Source organism: Hippocampus guttulatus, chromosome 22 (genome assembly GCF_054856545.1).
Source record: "Hippocampus guttulatus isolate MCC_2025c chromosome 22, RoL_Hgut_1.0, whole genome shotgun sequence".
Taxonomy (NCBI): Eukaryota; Metazoa; Chordata; class Actinopteri; order Syngnathiformes; family Syngnathidae; genus Hippocampus; species Hippocampus guttulatus.
The window spans coordinates 3,164,847-3,190,340 of record NC_141282.1 but is presented as its reverse complement, the minus strand read 5'-3'; the positions used below and the strand labels follow the sequence as shown (position 1 = coordinate 3,190,340).

The window sequence follows — 25,494 nt, the reverse complement described above, 5'->3', positions numbered from 1 at the left end:
GATGAGAAGAGTTAAATATACACATTTGCCTAGAATTAACACCCTTTGCTTGAAATGAGCGCGGATAAAATTGACCTACGTACGTAATGGAAATAACACACAAACTGACATTTTGTTGTGACGTCATATAAAAGCGTCACTGCACAGTGTTTCAGAACTGCGCACAAGAAGTTTCCCAACCCGAGCGGTATTTATTTTCCAAGTATAAACTGCTAGTTTCGGTGCCTTAAAATACAGATTATTGTAGAACGTGAGTGATAGCTCAACAATATTACAGTGTATGTGTATATAAACTATAAATCAGCATGTATTGTATTGTATATTGTAAAAAAGGCACTCATGCCGGAAATGCCCTCCGTGAAGTCAAACTTGCTAACCTCTAAACATGAACCCTTTCAGGGACAGCGGTTACGACAGTGGACAGTTTATCAGGTTACAGTGCGCATGAAACGGTTAAAGTAAACGAATATAATGATTGGCAGGAAACCGAGTGGGCGGGCTCAGTTTGGTATTAAGATCTGCGCACTGCGCGTTTTACTTTCGATTTTGATCAACCTTTCGAGGGCTTGTTCCGCATCTGTCACCTTTTAATCCTGGGCGAATTTCCGTCCTTGGTGTTCTCAAATATGAAGTACATGGTGATTTGTGCCATTCTGGCTGCTGTATACGGGAAAGTGGACTCCAAGTTCCGTAAGTATAAGATTCAACGTTATTTGAAGTGTTGTTGTTTTGTGTTTTTTTTAAATCGGGAACTCCAAAACAAAATGCTCCGAGTTGTGTAAAAGGCAGATTGTACAGAAATGAATATCACCCAAAAACATATAGCGCGTTTCGGCTTAAGTTTCGATTTCTCGGAACCTCTTCACGGAATTTGCTCCACCCCCTTCCGCGTTCATAGCAGCGCGAATACAGTACAGTACTGTACTCCCAAAAATATTTTACCAAAGTCATTTTTTCCCACACTTGAATGTATTTTTCTGTAAATGTTTTACTTTTGTGCATTATACTTAAAAATACATCTGTACTTACTTTCTATGGCTCATTTTTACGGCTCATAAAAAGACAAGTGAAGAGCAAAACAACTTAAGTAAGTAGTGAGTACTTTTGTGACCTCTGCAAAGCAGTTACTGGTTACGGTACGTATTAAAAATCTACACACTCCTGTTCAAAGTTTTTGTGAAGCGAAGTGCAGGCTGCATCATGCTGCAAAGGCCTTCGCCACAATGGAGAGAATTATGAACCAGAGAGGCTTTTGGTTGATGTGTGCTGACTCCCATTTTACCAGTTTGGTTAATTCTGATCCTGAAGTGATTTTATTTGTCTCTGATCTAGAATCCCCAATGGTGCAAGTATACAGCCACCATCCGGGAAAGTTCGAAGAGCCAAACACGCTGATCTGCCACGTCAGTCAGTTCCACCCCCCTGACATCACCATTCAGTTGTTCAAGAACGGAAAGGAGATGGTCGATGCCATCGAGACCGACTTGAGCTTCGGAAAGAACTGGCACTTCCATCTGACCAAGTATGCTCCCTTCACGCCGACGAGGGATGACAAATACATCTGCCGGGTCACTCATTCGTCGAATCCTTCCAAGGTTATTGACTGGGGTGAGTTCAACTGATCACAGTGGAACCTCCAAAGTGAAACTTTGCCCAAAGACAGCTGGGGAATTGTCTTCTTTTTTGTTGTTGTTGTTATTTATTTTCATTTTAATCCCTAAAGGCAAATTCACTTGTCACTCTGGTGCATGTTTTTTTTTTTTTTTCTTACAGATCCCAACATGTGAGCAGGGGCCAGTCATTGCGTCACAATACAGCCAAAATCCTTGATTGGCCACGATGACACATCTTCTGCATTCTCTCTTCTGCTACAGGCGTTGGTTTCAGCTTGCGGACATTTTCAATCAACTCGGTCATTACCCCAATCCGATCCCTGAACTCACAATCAGTCATTTATGGGCCATATCGTTCCCAAGGAAATTGTGACAATAATTCAGATTGAGTGTTCTGTTCACTGTCCTGCAATTCATTTTCAGGAACGATTACATTTTTTGGGGGGGCAGGGGGGTTTAAAGTGTGGTTTGTAACTCATGATCAAGTATCATGACCAATATTTTTTTTTTGAGCAATCTGGTGTTGACAGACTCACTACTCCCCTCAGGCAGACGCTACAGATCCATGCGCACCAAATCCAGTAGACACTTAAACGGCTTCTTCCCTCTAGCCATTAACTCCTTAAACGGTCACTGACGTAGTCACTCTTCTTGTACTACAAATACTGCTACTGGTTACTCTAAAATGGTATAATGATTTGTTGTTTACGATGATACTAATTCAGCGTGTTATACCGGAGACAAATTCCTTGTGTGTTCTACATACTTGGCCAATAAAGATGATTGTGATTCTGATTCTGATTCTCACAATCGTGTTGTGGAAATTTGGCAGCAGATATTTGATGTTTTTAATGTGTCATCTTTTTTGGGTGAATAAAGTATGAATCACTTTTGAGCTGTATGCACTTTTTTTTTTTTTTTTACAGTATTAGTCATGAAAGCGTAAACAAAGACGCATTCGAATCTGCATCGTGAAGTCGTCCACAGAAGTTGAAAAAAAAATTATTGATATCTGTCGGACGAGAAGGTAAAGCTTTTTTGTTTTTAAATGTAAAGCTAAAAGGTCATTAGAAAAAGTTTTCAGTGACTTTCTATCACTCGCTTTCGCATGATGGTGTCCTTGACGATTGTGCTGTACTTCAGGAGAGCAACTATTTGATTTAGTTACTTGCCAACACTTTGTTATCGTGAGTAACTAATGTAATTTGTATTTGACGAAGGAGGAGAAAGTACGGCCATCTTTTTTCATATTGTTGGGGAAGAGCGGCCTTTCTCTTCCTCCGCGTGTTCGTTAATTTTGGATGATGAGGATGTTGCTTATCCAAATGCAGGCTGGAGTCGATGTCCAGTACCTTTGAAGAGTTTATTTTTCTTTTCTCCAGTTTACGAATCAATTCGGGCTCCTGAGAGTTTCGGATCTCGTCAGAAAAATGTAGAAAAAAAAACAGTCATAAGATTATATCGAGACAACATGACAATGAGAGGCGGGCAGGACTGCCCCTTATGAAAAAGTCAGAAACAAAGAAGACACTTGGAGGCCGTTAATCAACCAAGGAGGAAGAAGATGTAATCTTAACACTACGTTCGTTGTTTTAAGTGTGCAAACAGATGTGCAGAAAGAGACTGGGATCAATAGTACTCATAGCAAGGCGCAGTCCCTCGATAGCTGCAACACAGATACAGTACTTGAGAAAACAGTTCCTCTTTTGATGTTGACATGTACTCTGGAGAGGTCCTAAAAGTGGTGGGGGTGAGGGGGCACCAAAGGTGATTGTAATCACACTCAGCAGGAAATACCTTCAACAGCATTCTGTATTGTTTCTTTCAAGTGTCTGAACAAACACAACTAACAGAGAGGAATAATACCTTAAAATAAAATCCAACACAAAGGAATAAGACATTTACTTTTATTTGCTCGCTTGGTTTTAAATCAAATCATCGATCAACTGAATTTAAAATGATGAATACGGACGTTTGCGCGACCGTACTTGGTATTTTGTGCATGTTGGAGTTTACGCGGAGTAAAGACCGTAAGTATATCTGATCAACATTATTTCTGAAATGATGAAACCAAATACTGTCTTTATTTGTTCTAATGACCAAGTTTTAACACATTGTTGGCCGCAGATCTGCTCCACCTTGAGACGAAGAATCAATTACAGAAAGTAGTCCCCTATAAGAACAAATAATTTGGGCAGTGATGAATTCATCTCTCAGAAGAAATGCAGCAGAACCGGTTGAGAACGACCATTCATAAAGTTGGCCAGTAGAGGGCAGAAGAACCACGAAGGCTCAAGGAAAGCTTCGACATTTTTAGACCAAAACAAACAAAAAATTAAGATACAACCAGAAACAATCAAATTGTAACTAGAATGCATTTTTTTCTTTCCAAGAATAACACATTGAAAAATCTTATCACGGCAACTAAGTATAATGGGAAAACCTCCTACGATTGCAGTTGCTGTCAAAAAGTTAGCGTCAGTTGGATGTTACTGCACCGGATGTTGTGTGAGGGGGTTTCAAAATAAGAGCATAACAGGACGTTTGGTGTTATCTGCCTTAATCTTGCTGATTTAACAGCGTTGACGTCACTCATTGTTTACAACGGAAGCTCGGAGGTCGGCATCCCGGAAATGGTTAATGCACGCCGACGGATGGCTCCACCAGTGTAAATACGAGATTTTGGGCATTTACCCAACTTTCAGCAGAAAAATAATCATGCTTTTGTGACACTCGTGCCTGTTATTTGTCGAGACGGTCTAAAACGGACCCAAGCACGTTTCTCTCAGATGTTCCCCCGTACGTCAGTTAAGATAGTGACATCATGGACACGGGATGTCACCGCTATGAATGGCGCGGACGAGGTGAGTTTTTATTAACTTTACGATTAAAATCGGTGTCAGAATGTTTGCTTCGGTGGTCAAACTTCACGTTTGAAGAATGGACACGTGAAAGTTTTAGGCTGGCAAAATGACGTTTTTTATTATGAGCACATTTAAAATGAATGCCATGATCAGTCTTATTTGTACCGCTGGTGCTTTACAACAACGACATTATACACATCGGATTGGAATAAGAATGCAAAATAACCCAAATATGGATGGCATCTCAAGGTGGTCTGAGGGGTTCGTTTGATGTCAAAGGTCTGCGGTGATCACAGGAATGTGGAGAACCCCCCACCCCCCGCCCCATTTGTGCCACGCCGCCTCTGCCCATCGGTGCCCCCGTATCCACTCGTCCATCATCTCCGGCTCTCGCGTCCAAAAATGAGGGAAGACACTCGACGCACCCCCACCCCGCAACCTCCTTCCATTCCTTCCAGTTGACTGGCTGCTCTATGGAAGGTGACACTGGGCCAATTCGATCTGGGGTCCCCCTCAGTGAGTCATCTTGGACCTTCCCTGCTGGACTTCTGATTTCATCAGTGACACATTTGTTTGTTTGTTTTCTAGTGGGTTGCATTAAAAGGTGTGGTGATGTACTTTTGTGCAACCCCCCCCCCCCCCCAAAAAAAATACTTACTGAAGTTACTGATTTATTTACAAGAGTTACAATCGAAAGTCTTCGTTTGTGTATGCGCGATACTGCTTCCCAGTGGCATGGACTTCCAGATGTGAAATTTCTTTGTCATCTTGTGTTCCTTCAAATAAAGATGAAATAACAAACGATACTTGTTGATGTTCGTTTTGTTCAAGTGAGCCTCTCACACACAAACAAAAAACGAAAGTGTGCATGGGGAACTCCAGTCCGATCAAAGGAAAAGGGAAAAGCACGAGGTGCTGGGTACAATACTGCCCTCCTGTGGCTGTCTGGAGTAATTACACTCAGTGAGAAATGGGGTTGACTCGTGATCGAAAAGAGTGCCATTAATATAAGGCAACGTCCTGGAACCGAACCAGGACCGTCAATACCAAACGCCTCGTCGTAGACCACTAGACTAGCTTGGAGTTAAGAAGTTACATAGATCGGGACGTTTATATTGGTGTAAAACCTAAGTAGTTCTTAAAGAAGGACACTGAAGTCGCCGAAAAACTCAGTCTGGATGGTCAAGTGGTCTAAATGTTTGCCTCCGGTTCGGCCGACTCGGGTTCGATCCTCACTGCCGGCGGAAGATCGATGCATAAGTTCAGATGAGGAGAAAAGGGGATTCGAACACGAGAACAAACGAACCAAAGGTGATGTCTTTAACCACTCGACTATCTTCGGTTTGAAAAATTCCTGTTTATTGGTCATATTTATTGAGATTAACAATTGTATTACCGACGCGTGGTAACGTTAAAAGAGATAAATAGTACGCCGAACACCGGAAATGCCAAGCGAGTTTAGCCTAATGGTTAAGCACGTGCACTATGGTCCGGCGAGTGCATGTTCGAGCCTCACCTCAAGCACCTCTTTACTGCCTCCCTTTTTCCTTTCAAATTTGTTTCTTACAATTATTTTTTTTCTACTTTGTTCAATAAAGCTTTTGAAAAAAACAGCACGTGATGACGTCGTTAGCGAAAACCTATTTAAGCTGCGACTAATTGAACAAACGGTCTCTTTCACCTCCAGGGGGACGCCTTCACGTCGACACGATGACTAAAAGGTTGGACAAACTCGACGTTTTAACTATTTTCTTACCTAATTTTTCACATTAATTCACCTTTTCAGCCTGTTCAACTCTTCCACGGTTAGTCGCCTGCAATTTTAAATGGCACATTGTAAGATCAAACTAATTCTCGTTTTGCAATTCTTTTTCCTTTGCAGCGTGCTGACAAGGTAAGTTGCCGGCGTTTGACAAACTGAACTTTTACAGTTTCTTCTTAGTCTCGTCGTTGCTAACTTTTGTAACTTCACATTAATTCACGTTTTCAGGCTCTTCCACGGTAAGTCGCCTGCAATTTTAAATGGCACTATGTTCGATTGAACTAACTCTCGTTTTGCAATTTTCTTTTTCCTTTTCAGTATGCTGAGAAGGTAAGTTCCCGGCAGTTGACAAACGGAACGTTTAAAGTTTATTTTCTTTGTCTTGTCGTTCTAACTTAACATTAATTCACCTTTTCAGCCTGTTCAACTCTTCCACAGTAAGTCACCTGCAATTTTAAATGGCACTAAGTTCGATTGAACTAACACTAGTTTTGCAAAAAAAATTTCCCCTTTCCAGCATGCTGAGAAGGTAAGTTGCTAGCGTTTGTATTTCCACAACTTGAATGAGACTCTGCTCTTACCATGTTGTAATTGTGTCATTTCTGTCCACAGGCTTTCATCTTAAAATGATTGGCCAAATTAACTCTTAAAGGCTTTTGGACACTTATTTTTTTTAAGGCCCGGGGGGGCTGTTTCTCTGTGCTTACCAAATGTCATGTTGCTAACTATTTCTTTCTCTTCAGCCCACCCAGCATGCTGCAGACCACTGCCAAAGTGTTCAGCTCAGCCCTGCTCTTGCCACTGGTAAGCCTAAAACACTCATACGCATACAATTATGCTGATGTCATGTTTTAATGTTTCAGAAAATGAAGATGACCTACGCCAGCGGAGGCTTCCAGTGATGACCTGTTCAGGTGGGAACGCACAACAAACAAATGTCAAAAGTTAGTTCCGTACCCAACCTTACTGTTCACTGCACTCTCCAGACTGCTTGAAAAATCAAGTTGAGAGTCTGGCCTCAGAATGCTGTATCGCTCCTGCACAAGACTGAAGGACGGTAAGGACATCGTAAATGACTTGCATTCACTATTTCTGTCTGACTTTTTTTTTTTTTTTTTTTTGTGCGCAGTTGAACAGCATCTTGACTTCATCCAGAGCTGCCTCAGGAACAAGACAGCGGCGAATGAGGCTGGCCACTGCAAAACAAAATGGCTGCCGCGAACATTTTTTTTTTAAACAAATTTCTTTTGTAGTTCCCCCAAAGCTGCACTGGGACGTGTCTCTCGGGGCCGTCAAAAAGGTAACTTTACCATTCTGTGCTTTCACTCATTTTTTCCTTCCTGTATGTCCACCGGGTGACGCCAAAGCACAGTTTTTTCTTTTAATTTATGTGACTGTGCAGAGGCTTCCAGTTCAAGTGCCATGGTGGACTCTGCACCCTGACCACCAAGACGCTGGGCAGAGAAAATTTCTACATTGCACATCAAATAAAACAGTCCAATTGAAAGCTTGGCTGGTCCATTGCTTACCTCCCGTTTGTGTTTAGGCTTGTCCACTGTGGAGCCCACTGAAGCGGTTGCAATTTTTTACCTTCCCTCCATCACAGAATGGGGAAAACGGCAAAACTTGAAAAGCAAATTTGCCATTGTGGGTCTGAAAGATTTCTTGCCTTGTGGCGTTTCCCTCCAGAAATCAAAGCTGGCGGCGGCCCACCACGACATCAAAGTGAAACCTTGTCACAAGGAAGCGCTTGGTTGGTTTTTGATGGCTTGTGACGCTGCATCATTTTCTCTTTGCAGACCTGGCAACTGTCACCAAGCGGCTGCTGCAGAAGATTCAAATCTACAGTCAATTGCAAACGTGTTTCCCCCCCCCCCCCCCTCCCAGATGGTCATTCAGGCAGAGGCGTCGGGAGGTAAAACATGCCAACCTGTCATGTAGCTGAACATCATCGGCTTTCTCTTCCTCAACTGGAGGATGACATCCAGAAGGTGGCAGACTTTGGGAGAAGAGGAATTGGAGAAGTTGGCGCTGGTGGCAGCGGGTTTCATCTCGCAGAAACCATGCCGAGTGAATGTTCTGACTCGTGTCTTGTGTTCCAGAAGTGACGTCACGCTGCCTCAGAAAACTGTCCGCCTGGATATTTTCTCCCCCCTGGTCTGCGATGTGATATGCAACCTGCAAGTGAAATAAATGGTCATGACAACAAAACGTGGTCGCACGAAATACATTGTTGAGTGTGAGGCTCTTTGCTTACTCTGTATTTTGCTTCTGCGTCGTCAGCTGGAGGGTGCGATCTCGGAGGGGCTGAAGCAAGCTTTGGAGCACCCCGCCAACAACGAGGTCCGATTCCTGCAGTAGACCTCCCAGGTCCTCTTCCTCACTGGTGGGAGTCGTGTCTCAAATTTGCTGCACCAGAAATGCACTGTAACTGTGTGTCCTTTTTCTTAGGTCCACTTCACCAAGCAGCGACTGTCGTCCAACACTTGGCTTGAACAAGTTTCTGTCGGTAGTTGGCGTTGAATGCGTGAAACTCCAGCCGTCTCAATGCCGTCTTTGATCCAATATTGTTTGTTTCCAGGTGCTGAGCCAAACGGTGATTGTCCTGCTCATGCAGCTGTGAGAGCACTTGGTCAGAGTCCCAGAAGACCGACGTCTCTTCACCCTCTGCTGGTTGATTATCACATTTGCTGCACAAGAAGGTGACTTTGAACTCACCAGTGGCGTTTTTGTCTTAGGTCCACATGCTGCTCCACTTCTGCTGCCACGGGCTGAAGACTTCACCAGGCAACAAAAAGCATACAGGTCAACTAACTTGTAAGTTTGGTTTTTTTCTTTTTTTTCTTTTTTTTTTCTTGTCTTTTTTTTTCTTGTCTTTTTTTTTTCTTCTTTGAAAATAAAAACATTAAAAAAAACTTGTCTGAACTTTTCTTCGTAAATGAAAACATTTCTCCGAAAATAAAAGTGGGTGGGGTGAGGAGGAAGTGGGTGTGGCTATGCAAATCAATGACCAGCAAGCGATCTGATTGGTGGGCTCTCCCATTTAGAGGCGGGGCTATGCAAATTCAGAGGCATGCATCAATTTGATTGGTTGGTTTTGAGAGTGGGCGGGGTTATGGTAAATTAAAATGGTGGGTGTGGCTATGTAAAACGAAAGATATGCAGCTCACTGATTGGTTGATATGTTTTGGGATGGGCGGGGCTACGCAAATTTTCCAGCATACTGCATTCTGATTGGCTGAATGTGAATGGGTGGAGTCATGCTAATGAGCATAAAATCAGGCTAATTAACATAGTGGGCATGGTTATGCAAAATAGGGGTCACTGATTGGTTGATTCGGTTGGAGGAGGGTGTGGCTATGCAAATTAATTAGCATACTTTATTCTGATTGGCTGGATTTTGAAATGGGTGGGGTGACATTAAACATTTGCATAAACCCCGGTAAATTAACATCATGGGCGTGGTTATGCAAAGTGATCAATGTGAGCAGCTCACTGATTGGTTGGTTTCTTTCGGGGTGGGCGTGGTTATGCAGATTAATTAGCATACTGCCCTTTGATTGGCTGGATTTTGAAATGGGCGGAGCCACCGCGAAAATTTGCATCGATTATTAATTTTACATAGTGGGCATGGTTATGCATATCAATTAGGGTGTTTCGGTGGGCGGGGCCACACAATTAAATTTTGCATGCCACGTTCTGATTGGTCTTCCCCTTGATGGGCAGGGCTTCTTTTCCCATTTTCAAGGGCCTTGCATGAATGGCAACTGTTTTTCTGGAAGACATTCGGCCTCTCGTCCGAGCAGACTTCGTCGATCGATGCTCAAGGCCAGAAAGGGCGAGCTGTCCTTTCTGGCGTTTGCGCACGAACCGAGGAAGCCTGCTCGGACGAGAGGCCAGACGTCTTCCAGGACAACACCAACAAGTCCGGTTGCCATCCATAACAGGGCCACTTCAAACTCGGTGAGCAACGAAACACGGAGACTCCAATTGAAAAATATATTGACAAGCATTTATTTATTTTTCTACAATGTCTCATCCTTTTACCAACAAAGCTTGACTAAAGTTCCACACCGGCACAAACTGACCGGCAGTACATTGAAGCCAGCAGCAGAGGACCCCATGTTGTCTGCTTGAGGAAGCTTGGACTGCACAACACTGACACACGTGGAGGCAGGCAACAGCATCACTCACCGCTTCTGAACATGTGCTTTGGAGAAAATGCAATATTTTCAACTATTTGGGAAAGCACACGTTCAGAAGCGTTGAGTGATGCGTGCGCATGTGCCATCCAGTCCATGAAACTGAGGTGAAAGTGCACTGAAATGACATCACACACCTCAAGCACACAAATTGGCGCTGTCAGCCAGTGTTGTATGTCTCACTTAAGTCACACACAAACATTTTGTCACTGTCATGTGACAATCACAGATGTCCATTTTTGTCTTTTGAATTTTTTTTTTTCCGTTCAGACAACCGATCAATGTAAAACATTTGAAATCGACAAAATGGACATCTGTGTTTTTCAGAGGACAGCAACAAATTTGTCAAATCCTGCTCCGACTGACCTAAAACTTTAGATTTAGTGTTGTGCCACCATGATCAACAATTGCACCAAGTTTTATTCAAGTCAAAATCTGCTTGGTTCAATTTTTTGAGTGATGAAAAAATTGTTTTTGACCCTTAGTGGCACATCACACACCTCCTCAAGCACAAAAACTGGTGCTCTCCTCTGCTGCTTTCTTGTACAGCCTGTCAGCCAGTGTTGTACGTCTCACTTAAGTCACACACAAACATTTTGTCGCCGTCGTGTGAAAAACACAGATGTCCATTTTTGTCTTTTGAATAATTTTTTTTTGTTTAAACAACCGATCAATGTATAACATTTGAAATTGACAAAATGGACATCTGTGTTTTTCACAGGACAGCAACAAATTTGTCAAATCCTGCTCCGACTGACCTAAAACTTTACATTTAGTGTTGTGCCACCACTATCAACAATTGCAGCAAGTTTCAATCAAATCAAAATCTGCTTGGTTCAATTTTTTGAGTGATGAAATGCCTTAGTAGCACCACACACACCTCCTCAAGCAGACAGCATGCTGTCCTCGGTCTCCAAAAAATGCACACACCTGTCCAAAAGCAGGTTTCCATCATTGTCGTGCAGATCCATCCATGTGCTGAACACTTGAGTCGGTGGCAGCAGTGTTCATCCCTCCTCCAGCCTGTCAGGGAAAGGAACGCAGAAGCGATGAGTGAGGTCATTTGCATACGCGTTGGGCAAATTTGCATAAATCGGCCCGGTTTGCCAAACAACACCCTGAAAGTATGACAACACTCGCAATTATCTGTCACGTATTATGAAATGTGGTGTTATTTCTGTTTTTACAACGGGCCGTCTGTTCATTCTTTTTAACAAAAAGAAGAATTCGCATTATGTCTCGTGAGATTGTGGAAACGAACCGAACGTTTTGGTCTATTCGCACTACCACGCTAAATAGAAGACAATGTTTCTGTTTTTAACATTGTAGTATTCTTTTCGATGGGCATCCAGTGAAAACGAGGAAAAGTTCAGCATGCCTTACCTTGGCACAACACGTCGCTACTCTTTCACGTAGACGTGTCGGCAACATTCCTTCGTTGTGGTCGTGGTCTTCGACTGCGCACGTAAACAATACAAAAATGCCTTACTTTGCGCTAATGTAGCTCAGATAACTGAGCTCACGTGTTCGAATCAGGCAAAACAAAAATAGCAAACAAGACCTCAGGGCAAGCAAAGGATAGTTTCCGGTTCCGGTCCGCGTTTAAGTTCCGCGTCGCAGCGAGGATGATGACTTGGTGTTCATATGCGTCACTCACGTGAGAGAGAGACCGATTTACAAGACACAAAGAAGCAACTGTTTGTACCGGCCCCTTTCTTCTTTCCGTCCGTCCCTTTAATATTTTTACGCATTTCCACACTGTGGCTTAGTCTTGTACGACAAAGACAACAGAGTCGCTGTGTGATGTCGTCACATGTGTGCGTCGGGAGCGAGCGGAGAGACTGGAGACGCTGCAGACGTGCGTCGGGGAAGTAAAATGACGTTTCTTCATGTTAGCGAACTGTTGGACTCATGTGCGCCTCATTCGAGAACATGACATGGTGTCCGAAGTCCTGTTGTTGACGTGGAATGCGTGAGGAGGATCTTTTGCACACGACGGGCAAGAGGGAATGAGCGACGGAGACGAAGGAGCCGCGGCGCCGGGCGGGCGCACGGCGGGCTGCGGGACCAGTCGTCACCGCGCGGCCGCGTGCCACATCCAGCCACCGGAGCCCTTTGACTTTTCAGAACCGTAGCAGTGGGACAAATGGATCCGGAGATTCGAAAAATTCCGCCCGGCAAGTAACCTGAATGCTAGCTCTGAAGAAAATCAAGCAAACACGCTGATTTACTGCGTGTGTGAAGTGGCTGATGATACCCAACGCGGGTTGAATCCGACCTTGTGGGCAAGTAAAATCTATAACAAAATATATACAGCTCTGGAGAGAATTTTGGATGTACCATAATAGGACCTTCTTTCAGTACTTTCGTCTGGCAGTGTAATATGTGAAATATAATGTGAAGGGACTTATTGAGAAAAAGGTCTAAGTCAATCACATTCCGACGCTCTCTCCGTCATAAATGGAGATGAATGTTTTCTTTGTAACGTACTTTCAACAATATAAATTAACACACCTTTACCTAACTGACTGGGAAAAAAATCATCCACCTCAACAACAGTGTCACACTTTTTCACAATCACACATGATTGGAATCCAGTATTGTGCCCCCGCCCCTTGAAAAAAAATCATATCGCGCTCGTGAAATAGAATTTTTTTTTGCCTCTAGGAGCTGATTGCGTTTGTCGTGAGCAAGACGTGAGGCGCCGGTTTCCGCTTGTTTCCTGCCAGTCTGCCTCTCTCCAGGACGGACGGCTGTGCAGGAGAGCTCGGAAGGCCGAAAGCAGGTCGCCGGTCACTCGCCGCACATTGTCTTCATGACATGTTTGATTTTTTTGTTGACTTGTACATGTTTCAACAATATTCAGATAATGTTTAATGTTTTTTTTAATGATGTAGTTTTATTACACTGGCCAACAAATGTTGACTTCATTTTTTAACCACGGTCCCTTTCAGTGGACAGGCGATAATGTTGTCAGGTTGCAAGTTGTCATGATTGGTGCATGAAAGGCTTAAAAGCAAAGAATGGAAATATCTCCAGAACCTGTTCTGCTCGCAAAAAAAAAAAAAATCAGCATCAAAAATATGTTTAGGGATGCCTAAAGCCATATCTGATTAAAATTGGATTTTGACCAGTGTTATTTTAGATTGTTTGATCAGAATTTTTTTTCATGATTTTACTTTTTTTAATTTAAGTGAAATATCAATAAAATTATTTTATATTTTCCTAGTTTGAGACTTTGTTTTTATGACTAAATTTAAAAATGCAAATTTTTTGTCTGACATTTCAGATGACATATTTTGTAAGTAACATCATTGTACTCAACATTTTCCCAGCACGATTCCGTCTTTTTTAATTTTATTGTTTTTGTTTTGTGTCTCTTTGCTGTGCAGTGGGTCCTGGCATCGTTGGTGTTGGTGAACCTGAAGGGCATGCTGATGCAGTCCCGAGAGATCCCCTTCCTGTGGACATGAGATAAACACGAATGTGTGAGTGCGTTGATGACGACACTTCGATTCTTTCCTGGAAGAATTGTTTTGTATTTCAGTGACAATGAGCAGGCTTTGATTTGAACATTCTTTGGTTTCCAGATGACAAGCCCAGAAGTCAACAAGGTCCCACGCGCCATCGCAGCCCCCTAAACAAGTCCACCGTCTCCGCAGGGCACAAATGATTCCTTGATAAATGTCCGGAGTTGAACTCTTGTTGTGCTTCGCCTGGTAAAAACCGCCAAGTCAAAACACTGCTTGTGTGTGCGCGTGTGTTCTCAACAGTCTGAACGTCAATGAACGTTTGTTGTTTGATTAAAATGTTGACAGTCATGGGAATGAAAGTCGTTTCGGATTTTTTTCTTTGAATTGACACGAACACACGTTGAAACTGTGTCTTTATATTCCCCATTGTTTCCCTGTTAGTGTTCGTCTGCCCTCTAGTGGTGATTATTCGCAGGAGCCAATTCTTTCGTGAAAGCCCCCCCCCCCGCCCGACACGACTTTGTGAGCACCGCGCAGCGATTTTAAAACGATGATAATCCCAAAAGCAAAGTTAAAGACTGGCTGATCGACAAAAGAAGCAGACGAGCAAGACTTGAATCAGAATTAGATTTATTGCACAAGTCTGAAAAACACACAAGGAATTTACTTTCCCAAATCCAACCAGTCCAGAGGACTATATACAAAATGGCCAACAGAGGGAGACAAAACAGGAAGACTGGCGGTTCGCTGAAGGTCTCCCAGAGCGACGTCATGAACCCCACAGCTTCGGTTAGCGTTTGAATTCCGCGGCGAGGAAAAAAAAAGCTCGACGTCGCGATTTCAAACGGAAAATGCCAGCTTTAATTCTTGCCGAGGAGAAGAAAGAAATCAAATTATTCATTCTAAGGCCATATCGCCCAACTCAATTGTTGCCCATGCCCGAGTCTTCATCCACATCGCAGCTGAAGAAATCATTCAAGTCGGTCTTTGATGTCCGACCCCCAAACACATAAACAAGAACCGGAAACGGAAACGAGCATTAGCTTGTCTTGACGTCTTGTTGGCTAATGTTGTTTTGCCCGATTCGAACACGTGAGCTTAGTTAGTTTAACTACGTTAGCGCCAAGTAAGGCGTTTTTTTGTATTGTTTACGTGCACAGTAGACGACCACAAAGAAGGAATGTTGTCTCAGCGTCGGTTGCTGTCAGTCTACGTGAAAAAGTGGCGACTTGTGCCAAGGTGACGCATGCTCAAGCTTTTCTCGTTTACACTGGATGCCCCTCGAAAAACCATTTCAATGTTAAAAACAGAAACATTGTCTTCTGTTTAGCGTGGTAGTACGAATAGACCAAAACGTTTGGTTCGTTGACACAATCTCACGAGACATAATGCGAATCCTTCTTTTTGTTAAAAACAATGAACAGACGGCCCGTCGTAAAAACAAAAATAACATTAAATGTCATAATGAGTGACAGGTAATTGCGAGTGTTGTCATACTTTCAGGGTGTTGTTTGGGAAGATTTATGCAAATTTGCCCAACGCGTATGCAAATGACCTCACTCATCGCTCTGTGTTCGTTTCCCTGACAGGCTGGAGGAGGGATGAACACTGCTGCCACTGACTCAAGTGTTCAGCACATGGATGGATCTGCACTCCAATGATGGAAACCTGCTTTTGGACAGGTGTGTGCATTTTTTGGAGACCGAGGACAGCATGCTGTCTGCTTGAGGAGGTGTGTGTGGTGCCACTAAGGCATTTCATCACTCAAAAAAATTGAATGAAGCAGATTTTGATTTGATCGAAACTTGCTGCAATTGTTGATAGTGGTGGCACAACACTAAATCTAAAGTTTTAGGTCAGTCGGAGCAGGATTTTACAAATATGTTGCTGTCTTGCGAAAAACACAGATGTCCATTTTGTCAATTTCAAATGTTATACATTGATCGGTTGTCTAAACAAAAAAAAATTATTCAAAAGACAAAAATGGACATCTGTGTTTTTCACACGACAGTGACAAAATGTTTGTGTGTGACTTAAGTGAGACATACAACACTGGCTGACAGGCTGTACAAGAAAGCAGCAGAGGAGAGCACCAGTTTTTGTGCTTGAGGAGGTGTGTGATGTGCCACTAAGGGTCAAAAACAAATTTTTCATCACTCAAAAAATTGAACCAAGCAGATTTTGACTTGAATAAAACTTGGTGCAATTGTTGATCATGGTGGCACAACACTAAATCTAAAGTTTTAGGTCAGTCGGAGCAGGATTTGACAAATTTGTTGCTGTCCTCTGAAAAACACAGATGTCCATTTTGTCGATTTCAAATGTTTTACATTGATCGGTTGTCTGAACGGAAAAAAAAAATTCAAAAGACAAAAATGGACATCTGTGATTGTCACATGACAGCGACAAAATGTTTGTGTGTGACTTAAGTGAGACATACAACACTGGCTGACCGGCTGTACAAGAAAGCAGCAGCGGACAGCGCCAATTTGTGTGCTTGAGGTGTGTGATGTCATTTCAGTGCACTTTCACCTCAGTTTCATGGACTGGATGGCACATGCGCACGCATCACTCAACGCTTCTGAACGTGTGCTTTCCCAAATAGTTGAAAATATTGCATTTTCTCCAAAGCACATGTTCAGAAGCGGTGAGTGATGCTGTTGCCTGCCTCCACGTGTGTCAGTGTTGTGCAGTCCAAGCTTCCTCAAGCAGTCAACATGGGGTCCTCTGCTGCTGGCATCGATGTACTGCCGGTCAGTTTGTGTCGGTGTGGAACTTTAGTCAAGCTTTGTTGGTAAAAGGATGAGACATTGTAGAAAAAAAATAAATGCTTGTCAGTATATTGTTCAATTGGAGTCTCCGTGTTTCGTTGCTCACCGAGTTTGAAGTGGCCCTGTTATGGATGGCAACCGGACTTGTTGGTGTTGTCCTGGAAGACGTCTGGCCTCTCGTCCGAGCAGGCTTCCTCGGTTCGTGCGCAAACGCCAGAAAGGACAGCTCGCCCTTTCTGGCCTTGAGCATCGATCGACGAAGTCTGCTCGGACGAGAGGCCGAATGTCTTCCAGTAAACCAGTTGCCATTCATGCAAAGCCTTAAAAATGGGAAAAGAAGCCCGCCCACCAAACACCCTAATTGATATGCATAACCACGCCCACTATGCAAAATGTCTGGGACCTATGTAAAATTTTAATGTGACTCCGCCCATTTCAAAATCCAGCCAATCAGAGGACAGCATGCTAATCAATTTGCATAACCACGCCCATACTGAAAGAAACCAGCCAATCAGGGAGCTGCTCACATTGACACTTTGCATAACCACGCCCACTATGTTAATTTCCCGGGGGTCTATGCAAATGTGTAACGTGGCTCCACCCATTTCAAAATCCAGCCAATCAGAATGAAGTATGCAAATTATTTTGCATATACACGCCCACCATCGACCAAATCAACCAATCGGTGAGCTTTGTACCGCCCATTTTGCATAACCATGCCCACTATGTTAATTAGCCTGATTTTATGCTGATTAGCATGGCTCCACCCATTCAAATTCAGCCAATCAGAATGTAGTATGCTGAATAATTTGTATAATCCCGCCCATCCCAACACATATCGACCAATCAGTGAGCTGCATATCTTTCATTTTACATAACCACACCCACTATGTTAATTTACCATAACCCCGCCCACTCTTCAAACCAACCAATCAAATTGATGCATGCCTTTAAATTTGCATAGCCCCACCCCTAAATGGGAGAGTCCACCAATCAGATCACTTGCTGGTCATTGATTTGCATAGCCACACCCACTTCCTTCTCACCCCACCCACTTTTATTTTCCGAGAAATGTTTTCATTTGTGAAGAAAAGTTCAGACAAGTTTTTTTTAATGTTTTTATTTTCAAAGAAAAAAAGTCAAACAAAAAAAATAGTCAAACAAAAAAAAAAATCAAACAAAAAAAAAATCAAACAAAAAAAAAGTCAAACAAAAAAAAAGTCAAACAAAAAAAAAGTCAAACAAAAAAAAAGTCAAACAAAAAAAAAGTCAAACAAAAAAAAAGTCAAACAAAAAAAAAGTCAAACAAAAAAAAAGTCAAACAAAAAAAAAGTCAAACAAAAAAAAAGTCAAACAAAAAAAAAGTCAAACTTACAAGTTAGGTGACTTGTTGGCTGTATGCTTTTTGTTGCCTGGTGAAGTCTTCAGCCCGTGGCAGCAGAAGTGGAGCAGCATGTGGACCTAAGACAAAAACGCCACTGGTGAGTTCAAAGTCACCTTCTTGTGCAGCAAATGTGATAAAAATCAACCAGCAGAGGGTGAAGAGACGTCGGTCTTCTGGGACTCTGACCAAGTGCTCTCACAGTTGCATGAGCAGGACAAATCACCGTTTGGCTCAGCACCTGGAAACAAACAATATTGGATCAAAGACGGCATTGAGAAGGCTGGAGTTTCGAGCATTCAAAGCTTACTGCCGACTGAGAAACTTGTTCAAGCCAAGTGTTGGACGACAGTCGCTGCCTGGTGAAGTGGACCTAAGAAAAAGAACACGCAGTTACAGTGCATTTCTGGTGCAGCAAATTTGAGACGAGATGACTCCCACCAGTGAGGAAGAGCACCTTGGAGGTCTACTGCAGGAATCGAACCATGTTGGCGGACTGCTCCAAAGTTTGCTTCAGCCTCTCCTGGATGGCGTCCTCCAGCTGACGACGCAGAAGCAAAATACAGAGTAAGCAAAGAGCCTCACACTCAACAATGTATTTCGTGCGACCACGTTTTGTTGCCATGACCATTTATTTCACTTGCAGGTTGCATGTCACGTCACAGACCAGAGGGGAGAAAAGATCCAGGCGGACAGTTTCCTGAGGCAGCGTGACGTCACTTCTGGAAAACAGCAAGACACGAGTCACAACATTCACGCTGCATGGTTTCTGTGAGATGAAACCCGCTGCCACCAGCGCCAACTTCTCCAACTCCTCTTCCCCCAAAGTCTGCCACCTTCCGGCCAAAAAAAAGCAACCGCTTCAGAAGGCTTCACAGTGGACAAGCCGAAACACAAGAGGTAAGCAATGGACCAGCCAAGCTTTCAATTGGACTTTGATTCATTTAATGTGCGTCAAGATTTCAGATGCAATGTAGAAATGTTCTCTGCGCAGCGTCTTGAACTTTTAGTTCAAGTGCCACCATGGCACTTGAACGAAAAGCATCTCTGCACAGACCAATTTTTTTTTTCCCAAGCTCGTCAGCATTTCGGGTCATCTCAAAGAACGTTGATAATGTCGCAACGTTTCCTCCACCACCTGCAACAACAACCAGGTAGTTTTTTTAAACCAGTCTTTTCCAACAGAAGCATCAGTGGAGAAAAAGATCTACGGTACTTTTTGGGCCCGTCCACGCCAAGTTCTCCGCCACCAAGCGATGCTTTGGCGCCACCTGTTGGACAGAAGCAGGAAGAAAAAAATAAGTAAACAAGCACAGAATGGTAAAGTTACCTTTTTGATGGCCCCGAGAGACCCTCGTCCCAGTGCAGCTTTGGGGGAACTGCAAAAGAGAAATTGGTTAAAAATGTTTGCAGCAGCCATTTTGTTTTGCAGTGTGCTCGAAGCCAGCCTCATTCGCCGTTACCTTGTTCCTGAGGCAGCGCTGGATGAAGTCAAGATGCCGTTCAACTGCGCACAAAATAAAATGTCAGGAATTGTGAATGCAAGTCATTTACGATGTCTTCACCATCCTTTAGTCTTGTACAGGAGCAAAACAGCAACTTGAGGCCAGACTGTCAACGTGCTTTTTCAAACCGTGCATTGAACAGTAAGGTCGGTGCGGCACGAACTTTTGACATTTGTTCGTTCCCACCTGAATAGATCATCATCTAAGGAAGTCTTCACCATTTGCTGAAACGCATTAAAACATTATTGGATGCGCATAGTGTTTTTGTCTCACCAGTGACGAGAGCGGGGCTGAGCTGAACACTTTGGCAGTGGCCTGCAAGGACAAAGAAATAGTTAGCAACATGACATTTGGTAAGCTCATGGAAAAAAGCCCCCCCCCCCTCTTTAAAACAAGTCTGCAAAAGCTTTTTGTAAGAGTCAATTTGGCCATTCACTTCAAGATGGAAGCCTGTGGACAGAAATGACACAGTTACAACAAAGTAAGAGCAGAGTCTCATTGTAATTGTGGAAATACAAACGTTGGCAACCTACCTGCTCAGCACGCTGGAAAGGAGTAAAAATGTTTTTTTTAAAAAAACCCAAACATAGTGCCACATTTAAAATTGCAGGCGACTTACCGTGGAAGAATTAAACAGCCTGAAAACGTGAATTCATGTTAACTTACAAAACTAAAAAGAAACGTTAAACGTTCAGTTTGTCAAACTCCGGCAACTTACCTTCTCAGCACGCTGGAAAGGAAAAAGAAAATTGAATAACGTTAGTTCAATCGAACATGGTGCCATTTAAAATTGCAGGCGACTTACCGTGGAAGAGCCTGAAAACGTGAATTAATGTTAAGTTACAAAAGTTAACAACGACAAGACTAAAAAGAAACTTTAAACGTTCAGTTTGTCAACCGCCGGGAACTCACCTCAGCATGCTGGAAAGGAAAAAGAAAATTGCATAACGTTAGTTCAATCGAACATGGTGCCATTTAAAATTGCAGGCGACTTACCGTGGAAGAGCCTGAAAACGTGAATTAATGTGAAGTTACAAAAGTTAGCAACGACGAGACGACAATGAAACGTTCAGTTTGTAAACGCCGGCAACTTACCTTGTCAGCACGCTGCAAAGGAAAAAGAATTGCAAAACGAGAATTAGTTTGATCTTACAATGTGCCATTTAAAATTGCAGGCGACTTACCGTGGAAGAGTTGAACAGGCTGAAAAGGTGAGTTAATGTTAAAAATGGGAAAAAGTTAGGTAAGAAAAGACAGTTAAAACGTCGCGTTTGTCCAACCTTTTGGTCGACGTGAAGGCGTCTCCTTGGAGGTGAAAGAGACCGTTTGTTCAATTAGTCGCAGCTTAAATAGGTTTTTGCTAACGACGTCATCACGTGCTGTTTTTTTCAAAAGCTTTATTGAACAAAGTAAAAAAAAAAAGAATTGTAAGAAACAATTTAGACAGGAAAAAACGAGGCAGTAAAGAGTTGCTTGGGGTGAGGCTCGAACACGCACTCGCCGGACCATAGTGCTCGTGCTTAACCATTAGGCTAAACCCGCTTGGCATTTCCGGTGTTAAAAGTCCTATTTGTCTCTTGTAACGTTGCCACGAGTCGGTGATATAATTGTTAATTTTAATAAATATGACCAATAAACAGGAAATTTTCAACCCCAAGATAGTCGAGTGGTTAAAGACATTGCCTTTGATTCGGTTGTACTCGTGTTCGAATCCCCTTTTCTCCTCATCTGAACTTATGCAGCCATCTGCTGCCGGCAGTGAGGATCGAACCCGAGTCGGCCGAATCGGAGGCAAACTTTTAGACCACTTGACTATGCAGATTGAGTTTTACGGTGACGTCTAAGTCCTTCTTAATGAAATGCCTAAGTATAACACCAATAAAGACGTGTAATCTATGTGACGTCCCAACTGCAATCTGGTTTAGTTGTCTAGGACGACGAGTTTGGTCTTGACAGTCCTGGTTCGGTTCCAGGTCGTTGCCTTATATTAATGGCACTTTTTTCGATCACGAGTCAACCCCATTTCTCACTTGGTGCAGTTGCTCTAGACAGCCACAGGGGGGCAGTATTTCCTTGAAACTTTGATCGGACTGGAGTTCCCCATGCACACTTTCGTTTTTTGTTTGTGTGTGTGAGAGGCTCACTTGAACAAAACGAACACACTGTGTCGTTGGTTATTTCAGTTTTATTTGGAGGAACACAAGATGAAATTTCACATCTGGAAATCCAAGCCACCGGGTGGCAGCATCATGCATACACAAACGAAGACATTCGATTGTAACTCTTGTAAATAAATCAGTCACTTCAGGGGAAGTCTTTTGGGGGATATCACATCAATACATCACCACACCTTTGAATGCAACCCGCTAGAAAAACAAACAAACAAACAAATGTGTCACTGATTGATGTAATCAGAAGTCCAGCAGGGAAGGTCCAAGATGACTCACTGAGGGGGACCCCAGATCAAATTGGCCCAGTGTCACCCTCCATAGAGCAGCCAGTCAACTGGAAGGAATGGAAGGAGGTTGCAGGGTGGGGTGCGTCGAGTGTCATTTTTGGACCCGTGAGCCGGAGATGATGGACGGGTGGAGACGGAGGCACCCATGGGCAGAGGCGGCGTGGCACAAATGGGGGGGGGGGGGGGGGGGTTCTCCGCATTCCCTGTGATCACCGCAGACCTTTGACATCAAACGAACCCCTCACACCACCTTGAGATGCCATCCATATTTGGGTTATTTTGCATTCTTATTCCAATCCGATGTGTATCATGTCGTTGTGAAGCAACAGATGAACAAATAATACTGATCATGGCATTCATTTTAAATGTGCTCATAACAATAAACGTCATTTTGCCAGCCTAAAACTTTCACGTGTCCATTCTTCAAAGGTGAAGTTTGGCCACCGAAGCAAACATTCTGACACCACTTTTAACCGTAAAGTTAATGAAAACTCACCTCGTCCGCGCCATCCATAGCGGTGACATCCCGTGTCCATGCTGTCACTATCTTAAATGATGTACGGGGGAACTTTGAAGAGAAACGTACTTGGGTCCGTTTTAAACCGTCTCGGCAAATAACAGCCACGCGTGTCACAGAAGCATCAGTTTTTGCTTCTGCTGAAATTTAGTAAATGCCCAAAATCTCGTATTTACACTGGTGGAGCTTACGACAGCGTGCATTAACCTTTTCAGGGAAGCCGACCTCCGGGCTTCCGTTGTAAACAATGAGTGACGTCAAACGCAGTTAAGTTAGCAACATTAAGGCAGACAACACAAAACGTCCTTTTTTTACTCTTATTTTGAAACCCATTCACCCCATATAGTTCCAACAAAACTGTTGGTGGCGTGAGAGTGTGCGGCATGGAGGTTTGGATCCTGAAAACATCCACCAGCGAGACGTGATTGCTCACTCAAAAGTCGTGTCCTGTGTGACATATCGAATGATCTTGGAGAAGTGCAATGTGCTGGCCAGCCGCAACGTCACCGAACGCTTCTGGACGTGTTTGGGTTCGAATTGATGACACCGATGTGGACCGGGTTATTTGAAATAAACAGAAAATAAATAAAGATGTGTCTTTTTAAATGACATGGATGTGGTCTAAAAGATTGCTTAAAAAAAGATTATTCCTTTTCTAAAAAGGTGTATACATTTGAAAACTAAAGATTTTGAGATAACAAAATTAAAATTGAAATTTCGTTTTACGACATAGTATAGTAAGGCGTTTTTGAGCCGAAAAAAACGACATAGTATAGTAAGGTGTTTTTGGCCCGAAAAAAAACGACATAGTATAGTAAGGCGTTTTTGAGCCGAAAAAAACGACATAGTATAGTAAGGCGTTTTTGGCCCGAAAAAAACGACATAGTATAGTAAGGCGTTTTTGGCCCGAAAAAAACGGCATAGTATATATAGTAAGGCGTTTTTGGCTCGAAAAAACGACATATTTAAGTATTTTTGTTTTAAGGACTTGGTCTTCCCTGTGTCAAAATGTGACTTAAAAACAGGTCACATTGCCGGATATTTTTTTAATGATCTTAATGTGGATTACGTTCATTTGAAATGCATGCGAATTAAATATTTTTCATGACTAAAGACCTTTAGAATTTTTTTAAAATAATGTCTGCCCTACAGGGAGACCGATGTACGCGCACACGACCACATTGGTTACGTCATCACAAAACCTCAAGCAAACATTTATCAGTGTGTACTAGCACACACGTCCTTTGCATCTTTGACCCAAGCCTCCACCGTCCTGTCATGAAAACAAAAGCAGTGAGTAACATTCTTTCACACATACAGATTGTTTTTTAATCTTCAAGTTGTCATCTCGCAAAAATAAAAGTAGTCGGCCGCCTGGTCTTCGATGGGAAGCGCCCACGTTCGGACGTCGATGTCGCCGCTTGCGAAGTCACTCTTGAGGGACTTATTGTTCCTGTCACTAGAATCCAGGAAGCGGACCGGCGTCGAGATCTGACGTCGCTGGGGGTCGATGCACATCTTACGGCAGGAACGAGCACTCGGGCCGTTCTGATCAAAACACGGGCTGATTAATTTGTGCGAGGCCGCTTCAGTCCACTGCTCTTCACACGATTCCCGACTTTAAGCACCAGGCGTTCTGGCCAGATGACCTCTTTCTCGATGTCCGAAGAGATGCAGACCCACTGGTTCTCCTGAACGCTGTCAGTCCAGAAGTCAGCAAGGTCCAAGTCTCCGCAGGACACAAATGATTCCTTAATAAATGTCCATAGTTGAACTCTTTTGAAATGAGTCAAAGTGCTTCGCCTGGTGAAAACAGCCAAGTCAAAACATTGCTTATGTGTGCGTGTGTGTTCTCAACAGTCTGAACGTCAATGAACGTTTGTTGTTTGATTAAAATGTTGACAGTCATGTGAATGAAATTCGTTCAGGAATTCTTTCTTTGAATTGACATTAACACACATCGAAACAGTTATTCCCCATTGAGTTGTTTCCCTGTTTGTGTTCGTATGCCCTCTAGTGGTGATTATTCGCAAGAGCCAATTCGAACGTGGAAGGCTTCCGTCGACACGATTTTGCGAGCCCCGCGCAGCCATTATGAAACGATCATCACAAAAGCAAAGTTAACGACTGACCGAACGAACAAAAAAGGAGACAAGCAAGACATCTATCAGAATTAGATTTATTGTCCCAAGTGTGTAAAACACACAAGGAATTTACTCATGTGTATATCTCGTGTTAGATTATTTTTGAAAATCGTATGACGTCACTATTGACCCGGAAGGGAAAGCCGGACCTAGAACGAAAACCAGGAACTGTTTGAGTTGACCGGTGCGTTCGTGTTGACATTGTTTTGTGTGCCTTCAACACACGAGCGAAGTTCGTTCCGTTGCTTTCGGGCTCGCTCAGCTCTGTTTTGATTGTTTACACGAGCAGAGGCGTTTGCAGTAAAATAATGTCTCCACGTCGGCTGTGGACATTTTGCGCACAGGTAACACATGCTCGACTTCCAACACGTTTTCTCTGCATGCTCCTCTGAAAGCATATTTCTGTTTATATTCATGGATTTGTCCATCGAAACATCACGTGCACCTGCTGAATCAAATAAGACAATGCAAATATGATTTTCTCATTCAAAACGTATTTATTTGACCACCTCTCCAAAACAAAAACAGCTTGAGACGAAGAACAAATGCATGTTGTATGTTTTCAATCCATTTAAGGGACACACACTGACACTACGTTCGATAGATGTAGAGATCTAAATCTAAAGAAAAATAGATCCAGATCTATAGATGGATCTAGATATGTTGATATATCTATCTAGATCTGGAGATAGATTTTGCTCGATATATCTTGATCTACAGATAGATCTATCGTCATATTTCACAAAACATTAATGAGCAAGTACATCGCTACTAGGTCATATCGGACCTTCCCTGGTGGACTTC

General features: G+C 43.0%; 1 protein-coding gene and 6 long non-coding RNA genes across 16 annotated transcripts; 5 read left to right on the top strand and 2 right to left on the bottom strand.

Moving 5' to 3' along the window:
- Window positions 1-521: 521 nt before the first annotated feature.
- Window positions 522-2,508, top strand: b2m (beta-2-microglobulin). The gene is made up of 3 exons (XM_086103113.1): window positions 522-690; window positions 1,333-1,608; window positions 1,774-2,508. Exons 1-3 carry the CDS (start codon window positions 627-629, stop codon window positions 1,785-1,787), a joined length of 354 nt encoding a protein of 117 aa, XP_085959239.1. The 5' UTR covers window positions 522-626; the 3' UTR covers window positions 1,788-2,508.
- Window positions 2,509-4,215: 1,707 nt separating this feature from the next.
- On the top strand, window positions 4,216-5,279 carry LOC147186058 (uncharacterized). Its single transcript, XR_015099276.1, has 2 exons — window positions 4,216-4,477; window positions 4,727-5,279. It is a non-coding gene; the product is annotated as an uncharacterized LOC147186058 (long non-coding RNA).
- On the bottom strand, window positions 4,748-12,052 carry LOC147186057 (uncharacterized). 8 transcript variants are annotated; one of them, XR_015099268.1, is made up of 6 exons: window positions 11,825-12,052; window positions 11,372-11,464; window positions 8,497-9,017; window positions 8,170-8,417; window positions 6,947-8,064; window positions 4,748-5,253 (listed from the first exon to the last, which is right to left on the bottom strand). It is a non-coding gene; the product is annotated as an uncharacterized LOC147186057 (long non-coding RNA). The 8 variants fall into 8 exon arrangements; XR_015099267.1 differs by lacking the exon at window positions 4,748-5,253 and adding an exon at window positions 5,345-5,712; XR_015099270.1 differs by lacking the exon at window positions 4,748-5,253 and having other exon boundaries at window positions 7,073-7,693; window positions 7,769-8,064.
- A 166-nt stretch (window positions 12,053-12,218) lies between these two features.
- Window positions 12,219-14,262, top strand: LOC147186056 (uncharacterized). The gene is made up of 4 exons (XR_015099275.1): window positions 12,219-12,726; window positions 13,109-13,226; window positions 13,834-13,929; window positions 14,032-14,262. It is a non-coding gene; the product is annotated as an uncharacterized LOC147186056 (long non-coding RNA).
- A 345-nt stretch (window positions 14,263-14,607) lies between these two features.
- Window positions 14,608-19,827, top strand: LOC147186055 (uncharacterized). Of its 3 annotated transcripts, none has more exons than XR_015099313.1 (6): window positions 14,608-15,153; window positions 15,504-15,596; window positions 18,107-18,633; window positions 18,713-18,966; window positions 19,252-19,386; window positions 19,499-19,827. It is a non-coding gene; the product is annotated as an uncharacterized LOC147186055 (long non-coding RNA). The 3 variants fall into 3 exon arrangements; XR_015099312.1 differs by having other exon boundaries at window positions 14,673-15,153; window positions 18,107-18,166; window positions 18,482-18,633; window positions 19,252-19,827; XR_015099311.1 differs by having other exon boundaries at window positions 14,609-15,153; window positions 19,252-19,827.
- A 1,909-nt stretch (window positions 19,828-21,736) lies between these two features.
- Window positions 21,737-22,778, bottom strand: LOC147186054 (uncharacterized). Its single transcript, XR_015099314.1, has 2 exons — window positions 22,526-22,778; window positions 21,737-22,279 (listed from the first exon to the last, which is right to left on the bottom strand). It is a non-coding gene; the product is annotated as an uncharacterized LOC147186054 (long non-coding RNA).
- Window positions 22,779-23,740: 962 nt separating this feature from the next.
- On the top strand, window positions 23,741-24,454 carry LOC147186053 (uncharacterized). Its single transcript, XR_015099298.1, has 2 exons — window positions 23,741-23,839; window positions 24,010-24,454. It is a non-coding gene; the product is annotated as an uncharacterized LOC147186053 (long non-coding RNA).
- The last annotated feature ends 1,040 nt before the right edge of the window (window positions 24,455-25,494 follow it).